The sequence below is a fragment of the Pangasianodon hypophthalmus genome, chromosome 10 (genome assembly GCF_027358585.1).
Source record: "Pangasianodon hypophthalmus isolate fPanHyp1 chromosome 10, fPanHyp1.pri, whole genome shotgun sequence".
In the NCBI taxonomy this organism is placed as follows: domain Eukaryota; kingdom Metazoa; phylum Chordata; class Actinopteri; order Siluriformes; family Pangasiidae; genus Pangasianodon; species Pangasianodon hypophthalmus.
In genome coordinates this window covers 9,158,335-9,184,503 of record NC_069719.1, presented here as the reverse complement: position 1 = coordinate 9,184,503, position 26,169 = coordinate 9,158,335, and the positions used below count along the sequence as shown (strand labels likewise).

At 38.4% G+C, this 26,169-nt stretch overlaps 1 long non-coding RNA gene, 1 pseudogene and 1 gene segment (V, D, J or C); 2 read left to right on the top strand and 1 right to left on the bottom strand.

The window, feature by feature from the left end:
- Positions 1–5: 5 nt before the first annotated feature.
- On the top strand, positions 6–3,906 carry LOC128319126 (uncharacterized). The gene is made up of 3 exons (XR_008302509.1): positions 6–1,167; positions 1,970–2,026; positions 2,810–3,906. It is a non-coding gene; the product is annotated as an uncharacterized LOC128319126 (long non-coding RNA).
- Positions 3,907–8,602: 4,696 nt separating this feature from the next.
- On the top strand, positions 8,603–14,588 carry LOC113545041 (uncharacterized; annotated as a pseudogene).
- Positions 14,589–22,513: 7,925 nt separating this feature from the next.
- On the bottom strand, positions 22,514–23,133 carry LOC113545042 (immunoglobulin kappa variable 3D-11-like). The segment is given in 2 exon segments: positions 22,514–22,980; positions 23,065–23,133. Coding segments are annotated over 2 exon segments (513 nt in total).
- Between the last annotated feature and the right edge of the window lie 3,036 nt (positions 23,134–26,169).

Sequence of the window (26,169 nt, the reverse complement as noted above, 5' to 3'; positions counted from 1 at the left end):
ACATCATTGCAGGGAAACCCCACTGTTTTCATCAAAGTTATTTTTCTTCCTTCCTTTGTGATCACTGTCATTATCTTTCCTTTCTCTTGCTTTCAACTTTTCTTTTAGTAGGCCAAACGACCTAGAGAAAAGAAAGAGACCAAAGCCCAATAATCATAGCATCACAAGTGTCCCCAAAGGTATCCCATAGATCATCAAATAATTTAATTTCTCGCACCAGTACTTAGCCAGTAATGGAGGTGCTGTCTTGTTTGTATGTGTTTCTGCTTTGCCTGCCTGTTTTTGTGTTTTCCAGCGCTTGCTGATGACTTTGCCTCAATCATCGCCAAGAGAAAGGGGGGAGATGTAGGATCTGAAGCGAGCAGGCAAGGAGAGCAAAGAAGCCATAAAGCTAGGAATCCTGCTCCCAGACTTTGCAGACCCAAGTTAATTACCGCTTGTTTACTGATTGATGGATTTCAACTGACCTGTGAACAATCGGCAACTGATAGGACATCCCTGACCAGAGGACGAACCCTCTCAGCCAAGAGGAACCTCTGTCAAACTTATTGATCTAGGCCATTGGCCAAGACCAGATGGCTCACCCAACACGATGGTCATGGAATGAGACCTTTGTTCTCCCCAGGAACACAAAGTACAGCACCCTTCACGCATTCCACAGAACCCAGCTTTAACAGACTACATAAGGCTACTTTACATCTCCTGTAAGGACAATGACTTTTAAGATGATGCACCATAGTTTGAAAACTTGTTGCCTCTTTTAATGTCATTCCGTATATGTATCATGCTTATAGCCACCAGGTCATTATGATGCTTTTGATCATTTAACAGGTATCATAGTGTTCGTGAGTGTATCAATAACAGCAGGTATGTCGTGTTTGGTATGTGTGTGATTGCTATTGAATTTCCTAAGGGTTGGTATAACGTGAAATTGAGTACAATGTATTACATGCATGTTACCAAATTCCTTACCAACGTCTAACCTAACCTTGTGAAAGTTTGCAAAGGACATAACTCAGAGACTAGAATGTTAATTAGTGTCAGAGGAGGAGAATTGGTCTTTCGAGACGCTGCATAAGGCCAACCAGACCGCCGACCAATCAACATCGCCGGAAAATCCTTCCAAACAACAACGCAACGAGGGAATCCCTGGCAACACAAACGCAGGTATAGTACCTCCAGTTTCTCGCTGAACTGGTGCATTTAATACCAGCTTAGAGCCCTTCTAAACGAAGTGAATGTTAAATTAAACTGATAAGTTGATGGTTCATTCAGGTCATGGTCTGAGAAACTGCTAGAAACTAGGAATTTCATTCACTCTCTTTTCAAAGCCATTTTCACCCCTGTTTGTGTTTGTGTGTGTGTGTGTGTGCGTGCTGCATGTGTGCGTGTGTTTGTGTTAGATTAGTTTCTGTGTTTTAGAATAGTAATAAAGTCTCATCTGATTTTTAATGGCCAGTGTCTTGTGTCTCTGTGCTTCTAATTTACTGCCTTAAACTGCCGATCTTGTTACTGTGCTCTTAATATAGCGTTTTTAGGATATTTTGCCAGTGGCCACGGAGGTAATATTCGATACACAATTAATAAATACACTCATTTCAACTTATCGCTGGACAAATAGTTGATCAGCTATTAAAACATTAGGTTTACAAAATTTCCCCCTCTGAGCTGATTTGCTAATCTCCTACATATTTTGGTAGAGAATACATCAGCTTAACCTAAACAGCTAATTTCCTTACAATGTCTACAGGTAAATCTATTAAACCTCCATTTTTTATTAGTCAGTTATTTATTTTATACTCAGCCATTTATTATAAAGCGCATTATTAATTCTATGAATTTTTCATTATTAGCAGGAAAGTTGCCAAAATATGCTAAACAATCATACACTAAAAAAAACTTACAAACTTAATGAACTAATTAAGAAAACCAAGGAAAATAACCTGAAACTATTGCATATATTTGACAGAGGGGGCGTGGTCAAGTGCCAGTTATGATGGGAGGAGGAGTGACAAAGGACAAACAGGTAACGAGTGAGTGTTTACACCTGTATGTGCTTAATGAAAAGATTATTTACATGCTCTTGTTTTGCAGCAAGATTTCTTAAACCAGGCAATGTTGAGCAGTGTGACTCTTTGAATATTTATCAGTGAATTCAGTTGAGTGAAGTATTTTTATTTTAGCATTAACCAAGTGGAAAATGTCTGAGCTCGACAAGCATAATAACAGTATTCAGCATCTCACTCGCTTAATCCTGGCTACTTAGTCCTCATTCCTTACTCACTCAACAGGGTGTCACAATAAAATATCAGGAGAATCTAGAAGCAACTAATAATTTATTTATAGGAATTAGCAAAACAAAGAGTTAAGATAACGTTAAACAGCAGAAATATCAAAGGTAAAGACTGGACAAATAGTTCCATGTTAAGGGTGCCATTTGCCCATAATTCAGAAATATATTATAATTTCTTAAATATTGTTTTCAACATTAAATCTGGAAAAACATGCATTTATAACTATTCAAACATTGTAACCCATCTCAGGCAACAATCTCATTTTTACAATGTTCCTTGGCATTTTGCTCTTAAATGAGTAACAGATTTGAATTAAGAAGATTAAGCAAATACACAATATGTGGTTAATTACCCTTCCATCCTAATGGATTGAGGACATTAAGGACATTCTGATGACTTACCCTTTTAAATTAATTATTTGCTTTCAATTTATATTATGTGTTGTGTACTCTTAACGTGACCTCATAAGTCAATGTTACAGTAATTGAAAATAAAGAAATGTTTTTTCTTCCCAGGATCTTTCAGGAAATTCAGCTGATGCAACTTCTTGGTGAACATTAACTTGAGGAATTTTCCAAATATTGAACATGGGAACATGTTCAGGTAACAGGATTGAAAAATTGCTGTTGGACACAAAAATGTAAATGTTTAATTCCATATAATGGTTGACTCATGGAAAAGGATGTTTCAGGTATGAGATGTTAAATGGATTCGCACATTAACTAAAGAGAATCCGATTTAGTACTTTAATGATTATATTCCTAGGTAAAGTTTAGTTATAATGGAATGGGACAGGCAAAAAGCTTTTGCCAAAAAGTGCTCTAGATACAGTGGATATATTAATGTTTCAAATTTTGTACCTTAAACCTGCACATACGTTGTTGTGAAAGACACTTTACATTTGTATATGCATTTTACCTTTCTTTTACATACGTATTTGTAAACATATTAACAGCGGGACACTAATGGCACCTCAGCTGTGGAATCACAATCCACCAGCCTAGACTAGGCAAGGCAAGAGATACTAGCATATCAATCTAGCATAACAAGACTTTATTATAATAGGCAACATAAAAAAAGGAAGCAGGCGAAATGAGAAACTGTTTAAATGGGATGGAGATGTGATAAAAAGTAAATGTCTTTATGTATTGCAATATGATACTTTTGCCATATGAAGCACCTCTAGCTGACACATACAGTATGTCAGAAACTACAAATGTAATATTAAACATAGTGAAATACTTTCAGGGAACACTACATTTTGAGTAAGGTCAAATGTTGCTGCTGCTTTCTGCGCAAGACATCTCTGCAGGAGCAGCTGGAGGTGTGCAGATAGCAAACATAACTATAATACAGTGAGGTTTTTGAAGTAGGTAGCAGATAACCGTGACACTGTGCTTTCTCTCACAGCACAGAAATACATTGCACTATCATGTGAATTAAGGTTGGAGATCTGCAGGATCCCTTCACTTTTCGCATCTCCGTAAATATGAAAGCGCTTCTCATAGTCTGTCTCCTTATTGAAGGTGGTCGTCTGAAGATATCCAGTAAGCTTCAATGATTTGTCTTCTCTTGTTTGTTGGTACCAGTAAAGGTAATAAAAGTCCTTGTAAGTATGTGTACAACTGAGGTTCACATTATTTCCTGGATTCTCGATCACATCAGTAGTCTGAATGATTTTGCTGCTTAATGAAAGATCTGAAGAGAACAACAAAATGAATAGCATGTTATGTTAAAAAAAAATGATACATTACAAATATTCTGAATGTGATCTGAACCTTCCTGTAAGATTTTGAAAAAGCTTCATATGTATTACTGCATCTTGGTGTACTCTGGAAAAGTTAATAATTACCTGTGAACCAGAGCAAAACAATATGAAAAATCAGCACAGGAAGAAGCATCCTTTGTAATGAACGAATATTTGTTTGTGAAAATAAGGTGTAGAATCTAGAGTTAGAAGAAAAAGGTCAGAAAAAAATGATAGAATATATATTTAAAAGAAAACCTAATTAGTTTTCTGTTGCAATCACTAACAGGAGTAGGTGCAATGACCCACCCAAATCCTTTTTTACCCCTTCTTGTTCATGAAATGTCTTCTCTTTTGAGGTGGAGTGTGAGGAGGGGTTTTTGCACTGTGGTCACAGCAGAGGAGAAGCTCTGTGTATATATGCTGCACAGAAATAAACTGCACTATCTTGTAGAGAGAGGCTGGGAATGCTCAGCGATCCTTTAGACCTTCCATCCCCACTCAGGTTAAACCTTGGCTCCTCAGGGTTTGGAGTTTCCAGGAAAAGATTGCCAAGATATTCCATCTCACTCCCAGAGCTGTTCATCTTGTACCAAAGTATACTGTTATAGCTTGATATGCTATGAGAGCAGTAGAGCACAGCAGTATCTTCTAGATTTCTCAGCAGATCTGGTGGAGTCTGGACAACATCTTTACTCAGAACTGATGCTATTGAGAGACAGTAAAAAAGAGTAGTGTAGTGTAAAGGTAGATCTTTAGAAGTGAACATATCTGTTGCCTTGTTATATAACAGCACAAAATCTCACCTCTTAATAACATCAGTAAGATTGTTTTAAGGATCAGGAATCTAATTATGAGCATAATTACATGCATCATTTTGAAAAGGCGTTTCAGTGCTCAGTGTGATCTTCCACTCTGTAAAGAGTGTGCATAAGACTGACAATCAACACTGTTTATATGATTTCATTTCTCTTTACTGCCCTCTATTGGAATAACTAGAATGTTGCTTAATTGTTAGCTAATGGAACTAGTCAAGTCAAATCAAGTCCAGTAGGTTTTATTGTTAGAAACAAAATCTAGCTCTCCTGGAATCATCCTGCTGCACTGAATATGAAACAGTGACTAACAAGAAGCGTAGTAACACAGTGACAAACAGTGAAAAGTCAATAAATACAATAAATCCAGGCCATACACTATCCAATAACCTAGAAACTATATAATATCTAACAATAGAGTAAGCAAACTTTAATATTAAGCACTAAACACTGTAAAAACTCAGTAGTATTAATGGCATATTAACTCTATTAATAGTCCTAAGCACATTAGAAAATATAAAGTGAGTGAAAATGATTTAATTAAATTTCATATGAATTCTCACAAGTGTAGATCATGTTGTTGTTACACCTGAAATGAGCTTCACATCTTCTACATGCTACCAGTTTTATCAGTGACCTCTACTGTACACTTCCTATATTGCGTTCTGTTACAGATTGTACTAATCAGAGAACAGATCTTATTTGCAGGTGTCTGGTGTGAAGCTTTTTGTTAAACAGAGAGGGAAGGTGCGTGGCTGTGCTTACTAGCAGCACAGAAATATACTGCACTGTCCTCAGGAGTTATACTGGAGATGAGCAGAAACGCATCCCCTGTGGAGTGTCCTGAAATGTTGAATCTTGCTTTAAACTTCTCCTCGGGAGTGAATCTTTTATTATGGAGCATTCCAATGAGCTCAGTTGAGCCACCGACTGTCTTTTGTTGATACCAGTACATGTAGTAATAGTTGTTATCACCATGCCGGCAGTTGAGCTTCGCTTCTTTCTGCTCAGGTGTCATTATTAGATGTGGTGGTAATTGCTGGATGTTCAGGGAAGAGATAACTGCAGCTATAAAGAAAAGGGATGTGCAAATTCATTATTAGAAGTCAAAACCAAGCTATTATATTAGTAATTTTCATAATTATGCTTACCTTTAAGACTGATAAGAATTATACTTGAGACAATAATTTTAGTCATCTTGTCAAGTATTCTCCAGTCTTTCCAGGCTGTACTCATATTTTCAACTTATTGTATATTATCTTAAATGATGAAATATCAGTGACTCCACCTGCATTTTGATTGTATATCCTCTGGCTCTCAGTACAGGTATAAATGCATCATGATGTGACACAAGAAGCTGTCACGTGATACGGAAGGGGATTTCAGTGCACGGTTTAATGTGTATATAGCACTGTGGCACTCACTGCACAGAAATACAAAGTCTACAAAATAAGTACAAATAATTTTGCTGCTTAATGAAGGATCTGAAGAGAAGAACAAAATGAATAGCATGTTATGTTAAAAAGAATATACATTACAAATATTCTGAATGTGATCTGAACCTTCCTGTAAGATTTTGAAAAAGCTTTATATGTATTACTGCATCTTGGTGTACTCTGGAAAATTTGTGAATAATTACCTGTGAACCAGAGCCACAGAATAAATTCAGCACAGGAAGAACCATCCTTTGTCATAAACTAATATTAGATGTAGAATCTAGAAATATAAAATCAGGTTTAAAAAATTATAGAGTATATAGTAAAAAGAAAACCTTATTAATTTACTGCTGCAATCAGTAACAGGAGTAGGTGCAATGACCCACCCAAATCCTTTTTTTCCCCTTCTTGTTCATGAAATGCCTTCTCTTTTGAGGTGGAGTGTGAGAAGGGGTTTTTGCACTGTGGTCACAGCAGAGGAGAAGCTCTGTGTATATATGCTGCACAGAAATAAACTGCACTATCTTGTAGAGAGAGGCTGGGAATACTCAACGATCCTTTAGACCTTCCATCCCCACTCAGGTTAAACCTTGGCTCCTCAGGGTTTGGAGTTTCCAGGAAAAGATTTCCAAGATATTCCATCTCACTCCCAGAGCTGTTCATCTTGTACCAAAGTATACTGTTATAGCTTGATACGCTATGAGAGCAGTAGAGCACAGCAGTATCTTCTAGATTTCTCAGCAGATCTGGTGGAGTCTGGACAACATCTTTACTCAGAACTGATGCTATTGAGAGACAATAAAAAGAGTAGTGTAGTGAAAAGGTGCATGATCTTTGAAGTGAACATATCTGTTGCCTTGTTATATAACAGCACAAAATCTCACCTCTTAATAACATCAGTAAGATTGTTTTAAGGATCAGGAATCTAATTATGAGCATAATTACATGCATCATTTTGAAAAGCCGTTTCAGTGTTCAGTGTGATCTTCCACTCTGTAAATAGTGTGCATAAGACTGACAATCAACACTGTTTATACAGTTTCATTTCTCTTTACTGCCCTCTATTGGAATAACTAGAATGTTGCTTAATTGTTAGCTAATGGAACTAGTCAAGTCAAATCAAGTCCAGTAGGCTTTATTGTTAGAAACAAAATCTAGCTCTCCTGGAATCATCCTGCTGCACTGAATATGAAACAGTGACTAACAAGAGGTGTAGACACACACTGATAAACCGACAAAAGTCAATGAATACAATAAATCCAGGCCATACACTATCCAATAACCTAGAAACTATATAATATCTAACAATAGAGTAAGCAAACTATACAGTATGCACTAAACACTATAAAAACTCAGTAGTATTAATGGCATATTAACTCTATTAATAGTCCTATGCACAATAGAAAATTTAAAGTGAGTGAAAATGATTTAAGTGAATTTCATATGAATTCTCACAAGTGAAGATCATGTTGTTGTTACACCTGAAATGAGCTTCAAATCGTCTACATGCTACCAGTTTTATCAGTGACCTCTACTGTACACTTCCCATATTGCGTTCTATTACAGACTGTACTAATCAGAGAACAGATCTTATTTGCAGGTGTTTGGTGTGAAGCTTTTTGTTAAACAGAGAGGGAAGGTGCGTGGCTGTGCTTACTAGCAGCACAGAAATATACTGCACTGTCCTCAGGAGTTATACTGGATATGAGCAGAAACGCATCCTCTTTAGAGTGTCCTGAAATGTTGAATCTTGCTTTAAACTTCTCCTCAGGAGTGAATCTTTTATTATGGAGCATTCCAATGAGCTCAACTGAGCCACTGACTACCTTTTGTTGATACCAGTACATGTAGGGATAGTAGGTATCACCATGCCGGCAGCTGAGCTTTGCTTCACTCTGCTCAGGTGTCATTATTAGATGTGGTGGTAATTGCTGGATGTTCAGGGAAGAGATCACTGCAGCTATAAAGAAAAGGGATGTTTAAATTCATTATTAGAAGTCAAGTAGAAGTCAAGCTATTATATTATTAATTTTCGTAATCATGCTTACCTTTAAGACTGATAAGAATTATACTTGAGACAATAATTTTAGTCATCTTGTCAAGCATTCTCCAGTCTTTCCAGGCTGTACTCATATCTTTAACTTATTGTATATTATCTTAAATGATGAAATATCAGTGACTCCGCCTGCATTTTGATTTTATATCCTCTGGCTCTCAGTACAGGTGCAAATGCATCACGATATGACGCAGGAAGGTGTCACGTGACACAGGAGGGGATTTCATTCCACGGTTTAGTGTGTATACAGCACTGCGACGCTCACTGCACAGAAATACAAAATAAGTACTAATAAGTAATCTTGTTGTTATACATAAAACAAAATTCTTTGTAATACCAGTAGACAAATACTTTAACCAGGACTGCTTTGATAGCAGCACATCTTGTTTAACAGAAACAGCTAGTGTTTTTATGTTGTAAGGAAATTAGCTGTTTAGGTTAAGCTGATGTATTCTCCACCAAAATACTTAGGACATTAGCAGATCAGCTCAGGAGGGGAAATATAGTGTTTTAGGATATTATTGCCAGTGGCCACGAAGGTAATATCCCATACACAATTAATAAACAACTTATCGCTGGACGAATAGTTGATCAGCTATTAAAATATTAAGTTTACAAAATTTCCCCCTCTGAGCTGATGTGCTAATCTCCTACATATGTTGGTGGAGAATACATCAGCTTAACCTCAACAGCTAATTTCCTTACATTATTGGTGGAGAATGCGGGCAGTTTAATCTAAATTGTAAGCACTGGACAAGTCACAGGTGTGTATATTTTCTGTTGTTGTGGATAATAGATCAGAGACAGAAAAGACGAGTCTGATGTATTAGTGTGTGATGTACGCATTCAGCCGGCTTGCTGTGTGAATAGATGGAAAGTGATAACTCGGTTTGCTTCCCTAGTGTTAACCTGCCGTAAATGTTAAATTAATTCACCCCGTTAGGACAAAGAAATCTCCTCTCAGTGCGGTGAGGATAGAATTAAGCGTGTTCCTTAATTTCTTCCTAAAAAGGCCTCATGTTGTAGGTAGACTGATCCACTGCGTGTTCCAGTGTTATTCAGGTAGCTATCTGACTCCTGTTCCGAGCGAGGAATATCAGTCACAGTAAACTGCAGTAATTAAAGTGCCCCTGTCAGGACGAAGAAATCTCCTCACAGTACGGTTAAGATAAGAGTTGAGCGTGTTCCTCAATCTCTTCTTAAAAGGCTTTGTGTTATAGCTAAGCTGATGCTTTGTGTGTTCCAGTGCCATTCAGATAGATATTTTACTCCCAGGATTAGCCACTAGAGTAGCGAATTCATGCTTGTCCTTTTGTGTCTGCTCGCAGAGTTAGTTTTGAAAGCTATCTCTCTGTGTAACACTTTGTCAGTGTCCGAGTGCGTCTTGAATGTTACGTTTTGTTAAGTAAAGTTAGAATAAATTTGTGTAACCAGCAGCGAAGAAACCCTGTTGTATTTGTGTGTCAGAGAAGCTGGCACAGAAATTTAAGATCCACCGAGATCACAATTATTGGATTATTGTAATCGTATTAGTTGCAGTGAACCTGCCTCTTTAAGTTTTATCTCACTTTAACAAACTGAGTTTTAAGCGCCATGCCTTAAAGCGGGCTACAAGTGGTGTTTATTTGCAATGCGCTGGAATGCGCCGACCTTTGATATAAAAGTGCTCAAACTGTGTGTCTCAAGCAGTGCGGTAGCGACTAACTGTTTGTGTTGGTTGTCATAGCAACAGTCGGGCCCTAGGAGCATGCGCAGTCTGACGACGCCATCTTGTAAACAAACTCTCAGCTGTAGCTAAGCTCACCCGAAGCAGTAGTGTTTACATTGAAGTCTATGCTAAAACCATTAGCTTCGATGGTTAGCGGTTAGCGATTAGCTAAATTTTACTGAACACTGGAGTGTAGACACTTCCCCATGAAGTTAAAGTCACACAATAATTATTTCACTTTTAAGGCATTTGACACTCTTGTGTCCTTGCTTTACAACTGTCACTTAGGAGATACTACTATCCCTTACTACGAGTTTCAAAGTGAATCAGAGACAACTCTCTTTCCCTTTAAGCTCATTTCAAGTATATAATTGCACATCAGCTGTAAGCGCTTCAGTACTTGTAGTTAAGCATAACAGCAGCAGGGCCCATTCATGGACTTGATCCACTTGTCTGTTGAGCCAGTCTCCTTCAATTAATCAGGTTACTCAGGTGATTCCTGTCCTCCCCTGCCTTCTTGTATCTCATCTGTCCCATTTTCTAGACCAAGCCGTGGGAACCATCATCAAACTCTTTAAAAAAAAAAAAAAAACATAGAGAGAAAAGAAGAGAGTCCCATGAAAATGATTTTAAAGTTGAAACTCATCCCTTATTTATCCTAAATCTGTTCCTTTGATTTATTTTCTCTTATTGAACAGAGAAGGTTCCTCTTTCATTGGGAAATTTTGTTGTTTCTTTTCAGTTTCTCCTTTACTTGTTTGTTCTGACTTGTGTTGCAGGAAGAAAGACTCCACCCTGCTAGTCATTCTCCCTCAGTCAGACCACAAGTCATCAACACACTCCACAAGAGTTTCACAGTCACAGTCACTGAAACAACACTTAGCTGTCCACTGTACTGTACAGTGTAAAGATCTGTGTCAGTCTCGCCAACACCAGGTTCCCCAACAGTGCGTCAACATGCCTCAGCTCACAGATCCCATCGCCCACTGGGAAGACTTAGAGGCATGGCTGAGCATTGTGATGAACCGCCTGACACCCAAAGCCTTTGAATTATAATTATTACTACTAATAATTGTAATTCTCAGAAGACTCCTGACACATGATCCAAGACAGAGCTACAGCCACCAGGAGCTAGCTAAAATCACCGGCTCCCTAAGCCACATCCGTATAGACCAGCTGAAACTAAGCGACAAGCCCGTCACCCACTTACAAGAGGAGATGACACATACCCAAAGATGCATAGACAAGCTGGAAGAGAAAGCCCAATACCAACTGAAAAAGTCAGAAGAAATGGAGCAAGAGGCAAAGAAGGAAATGAAATTGCAAAGCTCCAAGAAACCCTGGCAGCTACCTAGAACGAAAAGGAGGAAGCGCTGGCTGCCCAGAAGGATCTAGCAGACAAACTCCAATACACCAAGCAGCTACTGGAGAAAGCCAAGTCTGAGGTCAAAGATAAGAATGCCAAAATCAAGTCCCTGGAAGGCCACCTGGAGAAGTCTAGAGACAAATTTGAAAGTCTGACCCTGCAGCTTGACCACACCATAGAAGAGGTTGACAGTGAAAGAGGAGCTCAAGCATGCCTATGAGCTACAACCAGAGCCAAGAAGGGTGAGACACCTGATAGCATTTATGGGGTGACACAAGAAACAAGAAGTGAGGGGGCACAACCCAGAGCCTGACCGGCCCTCACAGAAGAATTCATCCCTGCCAACAGAAGAATGGGACCCATCCATGCGGACGCCAAAGCGGTACATGGCCTGGCCCTAAAAGACCTTGACCGTCTGGCCAGAAACATTAACAAGTTCACCCCGAATGCTGCCGGAGGCTATGACATACAGGCCTACCTGCAAGACACTGACTTATACCTGGAAATGAGGCCTCAGGCGACCAACCAAGACAGGCTTTTTCTACTGAGGACAACATCTAGTTCAGAGGTGCAAAGCTTCCTAGATCGACAGCCCATTCGCACAAAATCTAACTATCAGCTAATCTGTCAGGCACTGATTAAAGAAGTTGCAGACCCAGAGTCTGAACATGGACTGTTAGCTGCCCTGGAAACCAAACGGGGTTGGCAGGAGAACCCCCGAGCCTACTATAACCGGCTCCGACGAGCCTACTTTGGGGCACATAACGAACCTGAACTTGAAGAGGACATGAACTTCAAAACCCTCTTCCTAAGAAATCTGCATCCTGGAGTAAGCCATCACCTAGTCATAGTCTGCCCTCGCACGATGATGATCCAACTGCTATGGGACCTAACCCAGAAGGCCTATAACAAACAGAAGATGGCCTCAAGAAAAGGTAACAAAACACCTATAGTCTCCATTACCCAAGATCCAACTCTGGCACTGGAAGACGCCCATTGCCATGACAATGCCAGATTCCTCCATAAAGAATGGAGAGAACCCATAACCAGCAACAAATGGTACCCCCATGCCAATGCCAAACCGAAGAACCGAACAAAAAACGCTGGAAAAAGTGGGATCAGCCACACTTCTCAAGAAGCCCATCTCCGCACTACTCAGACAGGCACAGCACTGAGTATGCATGAGAACAAGACACTCCACCCTCAGCTGACCCACAAGAACTGATCCAGCTACTGAAGGAATTCCTCGAAAGAAATGAATCCTCCAAGGAACAGGAGGACATGCCAGAACTGCCTCACTGGACCAACACCCATGAGATCGTGGACAAGCTCTTATCCCAGGCAAGGAAGCAATTAGCTGTCTCTCAACTAAGCCAAACCAAGAAACACTGTAGTCCAAAAGACAAGAAAAGGGGGGTAGCTGAAACAGACTGACACGGCTCAGACTGCCCATACACTACACCACATTAACATACATTTAAACCAACCACCATAGGAAACATTCAACTGTCTTCTTGATGGGTAGATCATTTAAATCAACTTACACTAGTGTAGAAGTTGCACTCACATCATTGCAGGGAAACCCCACTGTTTTCATCAAAGTTATTTTTCTTCCTTCCTTTGTGATCACTGTCATTATCTTTCCTTTCTCTTGCTTTCAACTTTTCTTTTAGTAGGCCAAACGACCTAGAGAAAAGAAAGAGACCAAAGCCCAATAATCATAGCATCACAAGTGTCCCCAAAGGTATCCCATAGATCATCAAATATTTTTATTTCTCGCACCAGTACTTAGCCAGTAATGGAGGTGCTGTCTTGTTTGTATGTGTTTCTGCTTTGCCTGCCTATTTTTGTTTTTTCCAGTGCTTGCCGATGACTTTGCCTCAATCATCACCAAGCGAAAGGGGGGAGATGTAGCCAGAAGCGAGCAGGCAAGGAAAGCAAAGAAGCCATAAAGCTAGGAATCCTGTTCCCAGGGGGATGGGACGGGACTCAACCAAGGACCCTCATGGAATGAGACCTTTGCTTTCCCCAGGAACACAAAGTTCAGCACCCTTCACACATTCCACAGAACCCAGCTTTAACAGACTACATGAGGCTACTTTACATCTCCTGTAAGGACAATGACTTTTAAGATGATGCACCATAGTTTGAAAACTTGTTGCCTCTTTTAATGTCATTCCGTATATGATTTATGCTTATAGCCACCAGGTCATTATGATGCTTTTGATCATTTAACAGGTGTCATAGTGTTTGTGAGTGTATCAATAGCAGCAGGTATGTCGTGTTTGGTATGTGTGTGATTACTATTGAATTTCCTAAGGGTTGGTATATTGTGAAGTTGAGTACAATGTATTACATGCATGTTACCAAATTCCTTACCAAAGTTCTAACCTAGCCTTGTGCAAAGTTTGCAAAGCACGTAACTCAGAGACCAGAATGTTAATTAGTATCAGAGGAAAAGAATACAGTTTACACCCTGCCCCAAGATCCTGCTGATTGGAGCAAACACTTTGGGGTCAGTCCAACTGGAAAGGGTTAAAACCCCCTGACACAAAGGAAACTCTGAGTCTCATCCAAAACATCTGTACGAGAGTCCATCAACATCTTCAGGCAGCCTCTACCAACATCTTCAAGGAATTCTCTTCAACTAACAGCTCAAGAGAGTATCCATCCACATCTGAAGGAATTCTCATCAACCAAGAACTTTAGTAGTTCATCACGAGGAGACTCCGCATCCAGACTGGTTCTTGCAAAGCCTCCAACGCTCGCCTTCGCACCGCTGACAACCATTCATCAAAGTTTTGCAACCCACCTACGAGACTCCGCCGGGTTCGCTCCTCACTCTGTTTATCAGCCCCATTGGTTTTTCGAGACGCTACGTAAGGCCAACCAGACTGCCGACCAATCAACATCGCCAGAAACTCCTTCCAAACAACACAACGAGGGAATCCCTGGCAACACAAATGCAAGTATAGTACCTCCAGTTTCTCGCTGAACTGGTGCATTTAATACCAGCTTAGAGCCCTTCTAAACGAAGTGAATGTTAAATTAAACTGATAAGTTGTTGGTTCATTCAGGTCATGGTCTGAGAAACTGCTAGAAACTAGGAATTTCATTCACTCTCTTTTCAAAGCCATTTTCACCCCTGTTTGTGTTTGTGTGCGTGTGTTTGTGTTAGATTAGTTTCTGTGTTTTAGAATAGTAATAAAGTCTCGTCTGATTTTTAATGGCCAGTGTCTTGTGTCTCTGTGCTTCTAATTTACTGCCTTAAACTGCCGATCTTTTTACTGTGCTCTTAATATAGTGTTTTTAGGATATTATTGCCGGTGGCCACGGAGGTAATATTCCATACACAATTAATAAATACACTCATTTCAACTTATCGCTGGACAAATAGTTGATCAGCTATTAAAACATTAGGTTTACAAAATTAGGTTTCCCCCTCTGAGCTGATTTGCTAATCTCCTACATATTTTGGTGGAGAATACATCAGCTTAACCTAAACAGCTAATTTCCTTACAATGTCTAAAGGTGAATCTATTAAACCTCCATTTTTTATTAGTCAGTTAATTATTTTATATTCAGCCATTTATTATAAAGCACTTTTATAATAATTCTACGAATTTTTCATTATTAGCAGGAAAGTTGCCAAAATATGCTAAACAATCATACACTAAAAAAACTTAATGAACTAATTAAGAAAACCAAGGAAAATAACCTGAAACAGTTGCATAAATTTGACAGATTTGACAGATTTTGACAGCGTGGTCAAGTGCCAGTTATGATGGGAGGAGGAGTGACAAAGGACAAACAGGTAACGAGTGAATGTTTACACCTATATGTGCTTAATGAAAAGATTATTTACATGGTCTTGTTTTGCAGCAAGATTTCTTAAACCAGGCAATGTTGAGCAGTGTGACTCTTTGTTTGAATATTTATCAGTGAATTCATTTGAGTGAAGTATTTTTATTTTAGCATTAACCAGGTGGAAAACGTCTGAGATCGACAAGCATAATAACAGTATTCAGCATCTCACTCGCTTAATCCTGGCTACTTAGTCCTCATTCCTTACTCACTCAACAGGGTGTCACAATAAAATATCAGGAGAATCTAGAAGCAACTAATAATTTATTTATAGGAATTAGCAAAACAAAGAGTTAAGATAACGTTAAACAGCAGAAATATCAAAGGTATAGACTGGCCAAATGGTTCCATGTTAAGGGTGCCATTTGCCCATAATTCAGAAATATATTATAATTTCTTAAATATTGTTTTCAACATTAAATCTGGAAAAACATGCATTTATAACTATTCAAACATTGTAACCCATCTCAGGCAACAATCTCATTTTTACAATGTTCCTTGGCATTTTGCTCTTAAATGAGTAACAGATTTGAATTAAGAAGATTAAGCAAATACACAATATGTGGTTAATTACCCTTCCATCCTAATGGATTGAGGACATTAAGGACATTCTGATGACTTACCCTTTTAAATTAATTATTTGCTTTCAATTTATATTATGTGTTGTGTACTCTTAACGTGACCTCATAAGTCAATGTTACAGTAATTGAAAATAAAGAAATGTTTTTTCTTCCCAGGATCTTTCAGGAAATTCAGCTGATGCAACTTCTTGGTGAACATTAACTTGAGGAATTTTCCAAATATTGAACATGGGAACATGTTCAGGTACAAGGATTGAAAAATTGCTGTTGGACACAAAAAATGTAAATGTTTAATTCCATATAATGGATGACTCATGGAAAAGGATGTTTCAGGTATGAGACGTTAAATGGATTCGCACATTAACTAAAGAGAATCCGATTTAGTACTTTAATGATTATATTCCTAGGTAAAGTTTAGTTATAATGGAATGGGACAGGCAAAAAGCTTTTGCCAAAAAGTGCTCTAGATAAAGTGGATATATTGTTTCAAATTTTGTACCTTAAACCTGCACATACGTTGTTGTGAAAGACACTTTACCTTTGTATATGCATTTTACCTTTCTTTTGCATATGTATTTGTAAACATATTAACAGCAGGATACAAGTGGCACCTCAGCTGTGGAATCACAAGCCACCAGCCTAGACTAGGCAAGGCAGGAGATACTAGCATATCATAATCTAGCATAACAAGACTTTATTATAATAGGCAACATAAAAAAAGGAAGCAAACTGTTTAAATGGGATGGAGATGTAGCTGGAGAAAAAGTAAAAGTCTTTATGTATTGCAATATGATACTTTTGCCATATGAAGCACCTCTAGCTCACACATACAGTATGTCAGAAACTACAAATGTAATATTAAACATATTGAAATACTTTCAGGGAACACTACATTTTGAGTAAGGTTAAATTTTGCTGCTGCTTTCTGCGCAAGACATCTCTGCAGGAGCAGCTGGAGATGTGCAGATAGCAAACATAACTATAATACAGTGAGGTTTTTGAAGTAGGTAGCAGATAACCGTGACACTGTGCTTTCTCTCACAGCACAGAAATACACTGCACTGTCATGTGAATTAAGGTTGGAGATCTGCAGGATCCCTTCACTTTTCGCATCTCCGTAAATATGAAAGCGCTTCTCATAGTCTGTCTCCTTATAGAAGGTTGTTGTGTAGAGATATCCAGTAAGCTTCAATGATTTGTCTTCTCTTGTTTGTTGGTACCAGTAAAGGTAATAAAAGTCCTTGTAAGTATGTGTGCAACTGAGGTTCACATTATTTCCTGGATTCTCGATCACATCAGTAGTCTGAGTGATTTTGCTGCTTAATGAAGGATCTGAAGAGAAGAACAAAATGAATAGCATGTCATGTTAAAAAGAATATACATTACAAATATTCAGAATGTGATCTGAACCTTCCTGTAAGATTTTGAAAAAGCTTTATATGTATTACTGCATCTTGGTGTACTCTGGAAAAGTTGTGAATAATTACCTGTGAACCAGAGCAAAACAATATGAAAAATCAGCACAGGAAGAAGCATCCTTTGTAATGAACAAATATTTGTTTGTGAAAATAAGGTGTAGAATCTAGAGTTAGAAGAAAAAGGTCAGAAAAAAAATATAGAGTATATATTAAAAAGAAAACCTAATTAATTTTCTGTTGCAATCACTAACAGGAGTAGGTGCAATGACCCACCCAAATCCTTTTTTACCCCTTCTTGTTCATGAAATGCTTTCTCTTTTGAGGTGGAGTGTGAGGAGGGGTTTTTGCACTGTGGTCACAGCAGAGGAGAAGCTCTGTGTATATATGCTGCACAGAAATAAACTGCACTATCTTGTAGAGAGAGGCTGGGAATACTCAACGATCCTTTAGACCTTCCATCCCCACTCAGGTTAAACCTTGGCTCCTCAGGGTTTGGAGTTTCCAGGAAAAGATTGCCAAGATATTCCATCTCACTCCCAGAGCTGTTCATCTTGTACCAAAGTATACTGTTATAGCTTGATACGCTATGAGAGCAGTAGAGCACAGCAGTATCTTCTAGATTTCTCAGCAGATCTGGTGGAGTCTGGACAACATCTTTACTCAGAACTGATGCTATTGAGAGACAGTAAAAAAGAGTAGTGTAGTGTAAAGGTAGATCTTTAGAAGTGAACATATCTGTTTCCTTGTTATATAACAGCACAAAATCTCACCTGTTAATAACATCAGTAAGATTGTTTTAATCTCACCTGTTAATAACATCAGTAAGATTGTGTGATCTTCCACTCTGTAAAGAGTGTGCATAAGACTGACAATCAACACTGTTTATATGATTTCATTTCTCTTTATTGCCTTCTATTGGAATAAGTAGAATGTTGCTTACCTATTAGCTAATAGGACTAGTCAAGTCAAATCAAGTCCAGTAGGCTTTATTGTTAGGAACAAAATACACAGTGACAGAATGTGCAAAATCAACAAATACAATAAATATATAACAATGGGGTAAGCAAACTATACAGTGAACACTATAAAAACTCAGTAGTATTGATGACATATTAACTCTATTAATAGTCCTAAACACACTAGGAAATGTAATGTGACCGGTTAGTGAAAATGATTTAACTGAATTTCATGTGAATTCTCACAAGTGAAGATCATGTTGGTGTTACACCTGAAATGAGCTTCACATCTTCTGCATACTACCAGTTTTAACAGTGACCTCTACTGTACACTTCCTATATTGCGTTCTATTACAGATTGTACTAATCAGAGAACAGATCTTATTTGCAGGTGTTTGGTGTGAAGCTTTTTGTTAAACAGAGAGGGAAGGTGCGTGGCTGTGCTTACTAGCAGCACAGAAATATACTGCACTGTCCTCAGGAGTTATACTGGAAATGAGCAGAAACGCATTCCCTGTGGAGTCTCCTGAAATGTTGAATCTTGCTTTAAACTTCTCCTCAGGAGTGAATTTTTCATACACAAGCATTCCAGTGAGCTCAATTGAGCCACCAACTGTCTTTTGTTGATACCAGTACATGTAGAGATAGTTGGTATCACCATGCTGGCAGTTGAGCTTCGCTTCTTTCTGCTCAGGTGAAATTATTAGATGTGGTGGTGATTGCTGGATGTTGAGAGAAGATATCACTGCAGCTATAAAGAAAAGTAATGTGTGTATTCATTATAAGAAGTCAAAACTGAGCGATTATATGAGTATTTTTTGTAATCATGCTTACCTTTAAGACTGATAAGAATTATACTTGAGACAATAATTTTAGCCATCATGTCAAGTAATCTCCAGTCTTTCCAGGCTGTACTCATACTTTTAACTTATTGTGTGCTATCTTACATGATAAAAATATCAGTGACTCCGCCTGCCTATTGATTTTATATCCTCTGGCTCTCAGTACAGGTGCAAATGCATCATGATGTGATGCAAGAAGGTGTCACATGACACAGGAGGGGATTTCAGTGCACGGTTTAGTGTGTATACAGCACTGTGGCACTCACTGCACAGAAATACAAAGCACTGTAGTCTGCTGTCACAGACTGTGCCGTGAGATATCCTTCTTTCTCTGCATCCCCTGAAATGTTGAACCCGTTCTTGTCTATTTGGGGCTTCTTGAAGAAGAAAAATCCAATATGCTCGAGACTTTGCTGGTTAAACTGCTGATACCAGTGTATTTTTGGTCATGGTTGCTGCATGTGATATGTAACGATTCACCAGGTTGCAGAAATAGGACAGTAGGGAACTATGAAACAGATAAACACATGCAGTTTCCTAGAGGGATTTTACGGGGCAAAAACAATTAGTTTTTAAAACAGTGTAATAGAAAATATGTTGCTGTATCTCTGATGCATGATGCATAATGGCATATTGAGACTATTAAGTTGATCTGATTACTGTGCGGTTTTATGTTATATGTGTCACTGCTGCCTCCTTATGGACCTCTTCTCCTGATACCCCACTGTTTGGATGTCACTGAGCACATAATGAAATTCAATCCTTCTTTTCCTGCATTTCATTATAGCCTATTCATCAACTAACTTACATATAAATGCAAGTAATATTTATAAGCATACATATACATGCTTGTGGAAGGGGAAAACCCTTCACACTGTGGATTTTTAGACATTTTCTACTATACAGTATATTCACTCACTAGCCACTTTATTAGGAACACTATACTAATACTGGGTAGGGCCTCCCTTTGCTCTCCAAATAGCCTCAATTCTTCATACCATGGATTCTACAAGATTATGGAAACAATACTTTGAAATTCTGGTTACTACATGCAATTCCTGCAGACTTGTCAGGCGCACATTCATGCTGCGAATGTCCCATTCTACCACATCGCAAAGGTGTTCTACTGGATTCAGTTCCAGTGACTGGGAAAGCCACTGAAGAACACTGAACTCACTGTCCACTGTCCAGTTTTGGTGAGCCTGTTCCCACTGCAGCCTCAGGTTTCTATTCTTGTCTGACAGAAGTGGAATGCTTCATGGTCTTCTGCTGTTGTAGCCCATCCACATATTGTTCATTCTGAGATGCTTTTCTGCTGACCACAATTTTATAGAGTGGCTATCTGAGCCTTTCTGTCAGCTCAAACCAGTCTGGCTGCAGAACTGCCTCTCACTGGATGTTTTTCTTTATTGCACCATTCTGAGTAAACGCTAGAGACATGTGAAAATCCACGGAGATCAGCAGTTATAGAAATACTCAAACCAGCCCGTCTGACACCAACAATCATGCCAGGGTCAAAGTCACCGAGATCACATTTTTTACCCATTCTGATGTGAACATTACCCAAAGCTGCTGGCCCGTATCAATTGATTTTATGCATTGCACTCCTGCCACATGATTGGCTGATTAGATCATTGCATGAATGAGTAGGTGTACAGGTGTTTCTAATAAACTGTTCTGTGAGTGTAGATCTGAAAATGCTTCTCTTTTGGATGTATTTCACCACAACTAAATTTCTAGCATTTTAAATGGGAGAAAACTGCATTTAAAGATTCCACTCCAACTGTGGTGCAGGATGATCATGGATATTTTGACAGTCGGTGTCTGATCACAAACGCAATTTATCAGGCTCATGTCCATTTAGCGTGTAGCTATCCAACAATTGATCAAAACAAGACATTGACTGTGTGAGGTCACACTTAGCTAGCAAGATTTTAGCAACAACTTTAGTTAGATGTTTCGACAGTTTTTACCACCATATTCACTAAACTGCCTCATGATTTTTCATGAAGACAGCAATATCTTGTAGAGAGAGGCTGGGAATACTCAGCAATCCTTTAGACTTTCCATCCCCACTCAGGTTAAACCTTGGCTCCTTAGGGTTTAGAGGTTCCAGGACAAGATTTCCAGGATATTTCATCTCACCCCCAGAGCCGGATACGTTATGAGAGCAGTGGAGCACGGCAGTTTCCTCTAGATATTTCAGTAGATCTGGAGGAGTCTGGACAACATCTTTACTCAGAACTGATGCTATAGCGAGTTAATAAAAAAGAAAGTATGAAGATATATGATTTCTGTAGTGAATATATCCCTGTTTCCTTGATAAATATACACTCACCATCCACTTTATAAGTAACACCTGTACACCTGCACATTCATGCAGTTATCTATTCAGCCAGTCATATGGCAGGAATGCAATGCAAAAAAAAATCTCAGTGACTTTGATTGTGGCAAGGATGTTGGTATCAGAAGGGGTGGTCTGAGTATTTCATAAACTGCTGAGCTCCTGGGAATTTCACACACAAACGTCTCTAGAGTTTACACAGAATGATGTGAAAAACAATAAAACATTGAGTGAGCGACAGTTCTGTGGGTGGAAATGCCTTGTTGATAAGAGAGGTCAGGGGAAAATGGCCAGATTGTTTCAAGCTGCCAGGATGGCTACAGTAATTCAAACATTATTAGAAAAAAAAATCAACTGGTCTTCAACTATCTAGTTTCGGTGAGTCTGTGCCCATGATAGCCTCAAATTCTTGTTCTTGTCTGACAGGAGTGGGACCTGATGTGGTCTTCTGCTGTTGTAGCCCATCCACCTCAAGGTTTGATGTGTTGTGTATTCTGGTATTCTTTTTACTGCTCACCATGGTTGTAAAGCATGATTATTTGAGTTATTATAGACTTTCTGTCAGCTCAGATCAGTCTGCTCATTCTCCTATGATCTCTCTCACGCTTAGGTGCTAGCCAAGTCAAATCAAATCCCCTTCTAAATGGCAGAGGAGGAGGTTGTCGCACTCATTTATAATGATAATCTAGGCATCACACAAAAACCTAGTCATAAATTCAATACATTTGAAGTTCCTTATACTAACCTAACAAATGTAGCCACAAAAAATATGTCTACCCAGTCAATTCTGCTAATTATAATTTACAGACCCCCAGGGCCATATTCTGAATTCCTTTGTGAATTTGCAGATTTCATCTTTTCTTTAGACAGAGTATTAATTGTTGGGGACTTTAATATTCATTTTGATAACCTGGAAGACCTTCTGAGAACAGCAGTTGTGTCCATTCTAGATTCAGTAGGGGTCAATCAGAATGTAATAGGTCCCACTCAAAATGGTGGTCACATTCTTGATCTAATACTAACATTTGGATTAAATATAATAAATCTAGTCACAAGATCATGTGGGTGTTACACCTGAAATGAGCTTCACATCTTCAACACGCTACCAGTTTTATCAACGACCTCTACTGTACACTTCACATATTGCGTTCTATTACAGATTGTACTAATCAGAGAACAGATCTTATTTGCAGGTGTCTGGTGTGAAGCTTTTTGTTCAACAGAGAGGGAAGGTGTGTGGCTGTGCTTACTAGCAGCACAAAAATATACTGCACTGTCCTCAGGAGTTATACTGGATATGAGCAGAAACGCATCCTTTGTGGAGTGTCCTGAAATGTTGAATCGTGATTTGAACTTCTCCTCAGGAATGGATCGGTCATACTGGAGCATTCCAATGAGCTCAATCGAGGCACTGACTGTCTTTTGTTGATACCAGTACATGTAAAAATAGTTGGTATCACCATGCCAGCAGTTGAGCTTCGCTTCTTTCTGCTCAGGTGTCATCAGCAGACGTTGTGGTGATTGCTGGATGTTGAGGGAAGAGATAACTGCAGCTATATAGAAAAGTAATGTGTATATTTGTTAGAGGAAGTTAGAACAAAGCTATTATATTGAGTAATTTTTGTAATCTTGCTTACCTTTAAGACTGATAAAAATTATATTTGAGACAATAATTTTAGCCATCTTGTCAAGTATTCTCCAAGCTTCCACTCTGTAAAGAGTGTGCATAAGACTGACAATCAACACTATTTATACAGCTTCATTTTTGTCTTTACTGCCCTCTATTGGAATAACTTGCTGAAGTGTTATCTAATGTAATTAGTCAAGTAGTCAAGTCGATTCACATCCAGTAGGCTATATTGTTAGGAATAAAATAGACGAGTGTGAGTCAGATGAAATCCTTAAAATGCAACATAAACTAGAATTGAATCTTTTTTTTTTTTTTTTTTTTTTTAGAGGGATTCTTGTCACTCATTAGGCCCTGGAACACTTGCATTGAAAGAAATGGAGATTATGTGGAAAACTATACACTTTTTGACACCTATTCGCAATAACGAATACAAAATAAAATAAAAGTCATTCATTCATTTGGCTTGCCCTTGTAGATCCCCCAGAATCATGCTGCTACATGTACCCGAGTGGCAGACAGTGCAATAAATAAATACAATAAATACAGTCCATAGACTATACAATAACCTATAAACTATATGAAAAACAATGCAGTAAACAAACTATATGATAAACACTAAACACTATAAAACTCTATTGCACAGTAGCATTGGCAGCATAAACATAATATTCCTGAGCAGCAGTAAACTAACTTGTGAGATGATTTAGTTGACTTTCCTATGACTGACGTCTGAAATGTGAATTCTCACAAGTGTAGATCATGTTGGTGTTACACCTGAAATGAGCTTCACATCTTCAACATGTTACCAGTTTTATCAGTGACCTCTACTGTACACTTCCTATATTGCGTTCTTTTACAGATTGTACTAATCAGAGAACAGATCTTATTTGCAGGTGTCTGGTGTGAAGCTTTTTGTTAAACAGAGAGGGAAGGTGTGTGGCTGTGCTTACTAGCAGCACAGAAATATACTGCACTGTCCTCAGGAGTTATACTGGATATGAGCAGAAACGCATTCCCTGTGGAGTGTCCTGAAATGTTGAATCGTGATTTAAACTTCTCCTCGGGAGTGAATCTTTCATTCACGAGCATTCCAATGAGCTCAATAGAGCCACCAACTGCCTTTTGTTGATACCAGTACATGTAGTTATAGTAGGTATCACCATGCCAGCAGTTGAGCTTTGCTTTACTCTGCTCAGGTGAAATTATTAGATGTGGTGGTGATTGCTGGATGTTGAGAAATACAAAGCACTGTAGTCTGCTGTCCCAGACTGTGCCGTGAGATAACCTTCCTTCATAACATATTTCTGAAATACTCAAACCAGTCCATCTGGCACAACCACCATGCCACAGTTAATGTCACTGAGATCACTTTTTTTCTCCATTCTGATGTTTGATGTGAACATTAACTGAAGCTCTTGACCTGTATCTGCATGATTTTTGCATTGCACTGCTGCCATAATGATTGGCTGATTAGATAACTTCATGAACATGCAGGTGTACATGTTTTCCTAATAAAGTGGATGATTAGCGTATCTTAGAACATCAGTAAGATTGTTTTAAGGGTCAGGAATGGAATTATGAGCATAATCATGTATCCACTGCATCATATTGCATGCATCATGCTGCTTACCACTACCAGTATCCTGTTTATCTTAACTAACTGCACCATAATTCTTATTTATTTCATTTAACTTAATTGCTATTTGCATTACTGGTATGCATCATATTGTTTACCTTTACCTGTACACTGTCAACTTATTGCACCATAAATTTGTTGCCTCATTTTAACTTATTTGCTATTTGCCCTACCCGTTGGATGCTAACTGCATTTCGTTGTCTCTGTATTTGTACTCTGACAATGACAATAAAGTTGAACCTAACCTGACCTAACCTGACCTAATGGCATGCATCATTTTGAAAAGCGATTCAGTACTCAGAGTGATCTTCCACTCCATAAATAGCATGCATAAGACTGACAATCAGCACTGTTTATACAGTTTCATTTCTCTTTACTGCCTTCTATTGGAATAACAAGAATGTTGTTTAAGTAATAGCTAACAGAACTAGCCAAGTCAAATTAAGTCCAGTAGGCTTTATTGTTGGAACGAAATATATATTTCTGCTAGAATCATGCTGCTACACTTCATATGAAAGAGTGACTAACAAGAAACATAGTAACACAGTGACAGAAAGTGCAAAGTCAATAAATGCAATAAATAAATAAATAAATACAATAAATATATAACAATAGAATAAACAAACTATACAGTAAGCACTAAACACTATAAAAACTCAGTAGTATTAATGGCATATTAACTCTATTAATAGCCCTAAGCACAATAAAAATGTAATGTGACTTGTGAGTGAAAATGATTTAATTGAATTTCTTGTGAATTCTCACAAGTGTAGATCATGTTGGTGTTACACCTGAAATGAGCTTCACATCTTCAACATGCTACCAGTTTTATCAGCGACCTCTACTGTATGCTTCCTATATTGCATGCTATTACAGACTGTACTAATCAGAGAACAGATCTTATTTGCAGGTGTCTGGTGTGAAGCTTTTTGTTAAACAGAGAGGGAAGGTGTGTGGCTGTGCTTACTAGCAGCACAGAAATATACTGCACTGTCCTCAGGAGTTATACTGGATATGAGCAGAAACGCATCCCCTTTAGCGTGTCCTGAAATGTTGAATCGTGCTTTAAACTTCTCCTCAGTAGTCAATCTTTCATACTGGAGCATTCCAATGAGCTCAATTGAGCCACCAACTGCCTTTTGTTGATACCAGTACATGTAGGGATAGTTGGTATCACCATGCCGGCAGTTGAGCCTTGCTTCTTTCTGCTCAGGTGTCGTTATTAGATGTGGTGGTGATTGCTGGATGTTGAGGGAAGAGATCACTGCAGCTATAAAGAAAAGTGATGTGTATTCATTATAAGAAGTCAAAACCAAGCTATTATATCAGTAATTCTTGTAATCATGCTTACCTTTAAGACTGATAAGAATTATACTTGAGATAATAATTTTAGTCATCTTGTCAAGTATTCTCCAATCTTTCCAGGCTGTACTCATATTTTTAACTTATTGTATGTTATCTTAAATGATAAAATAT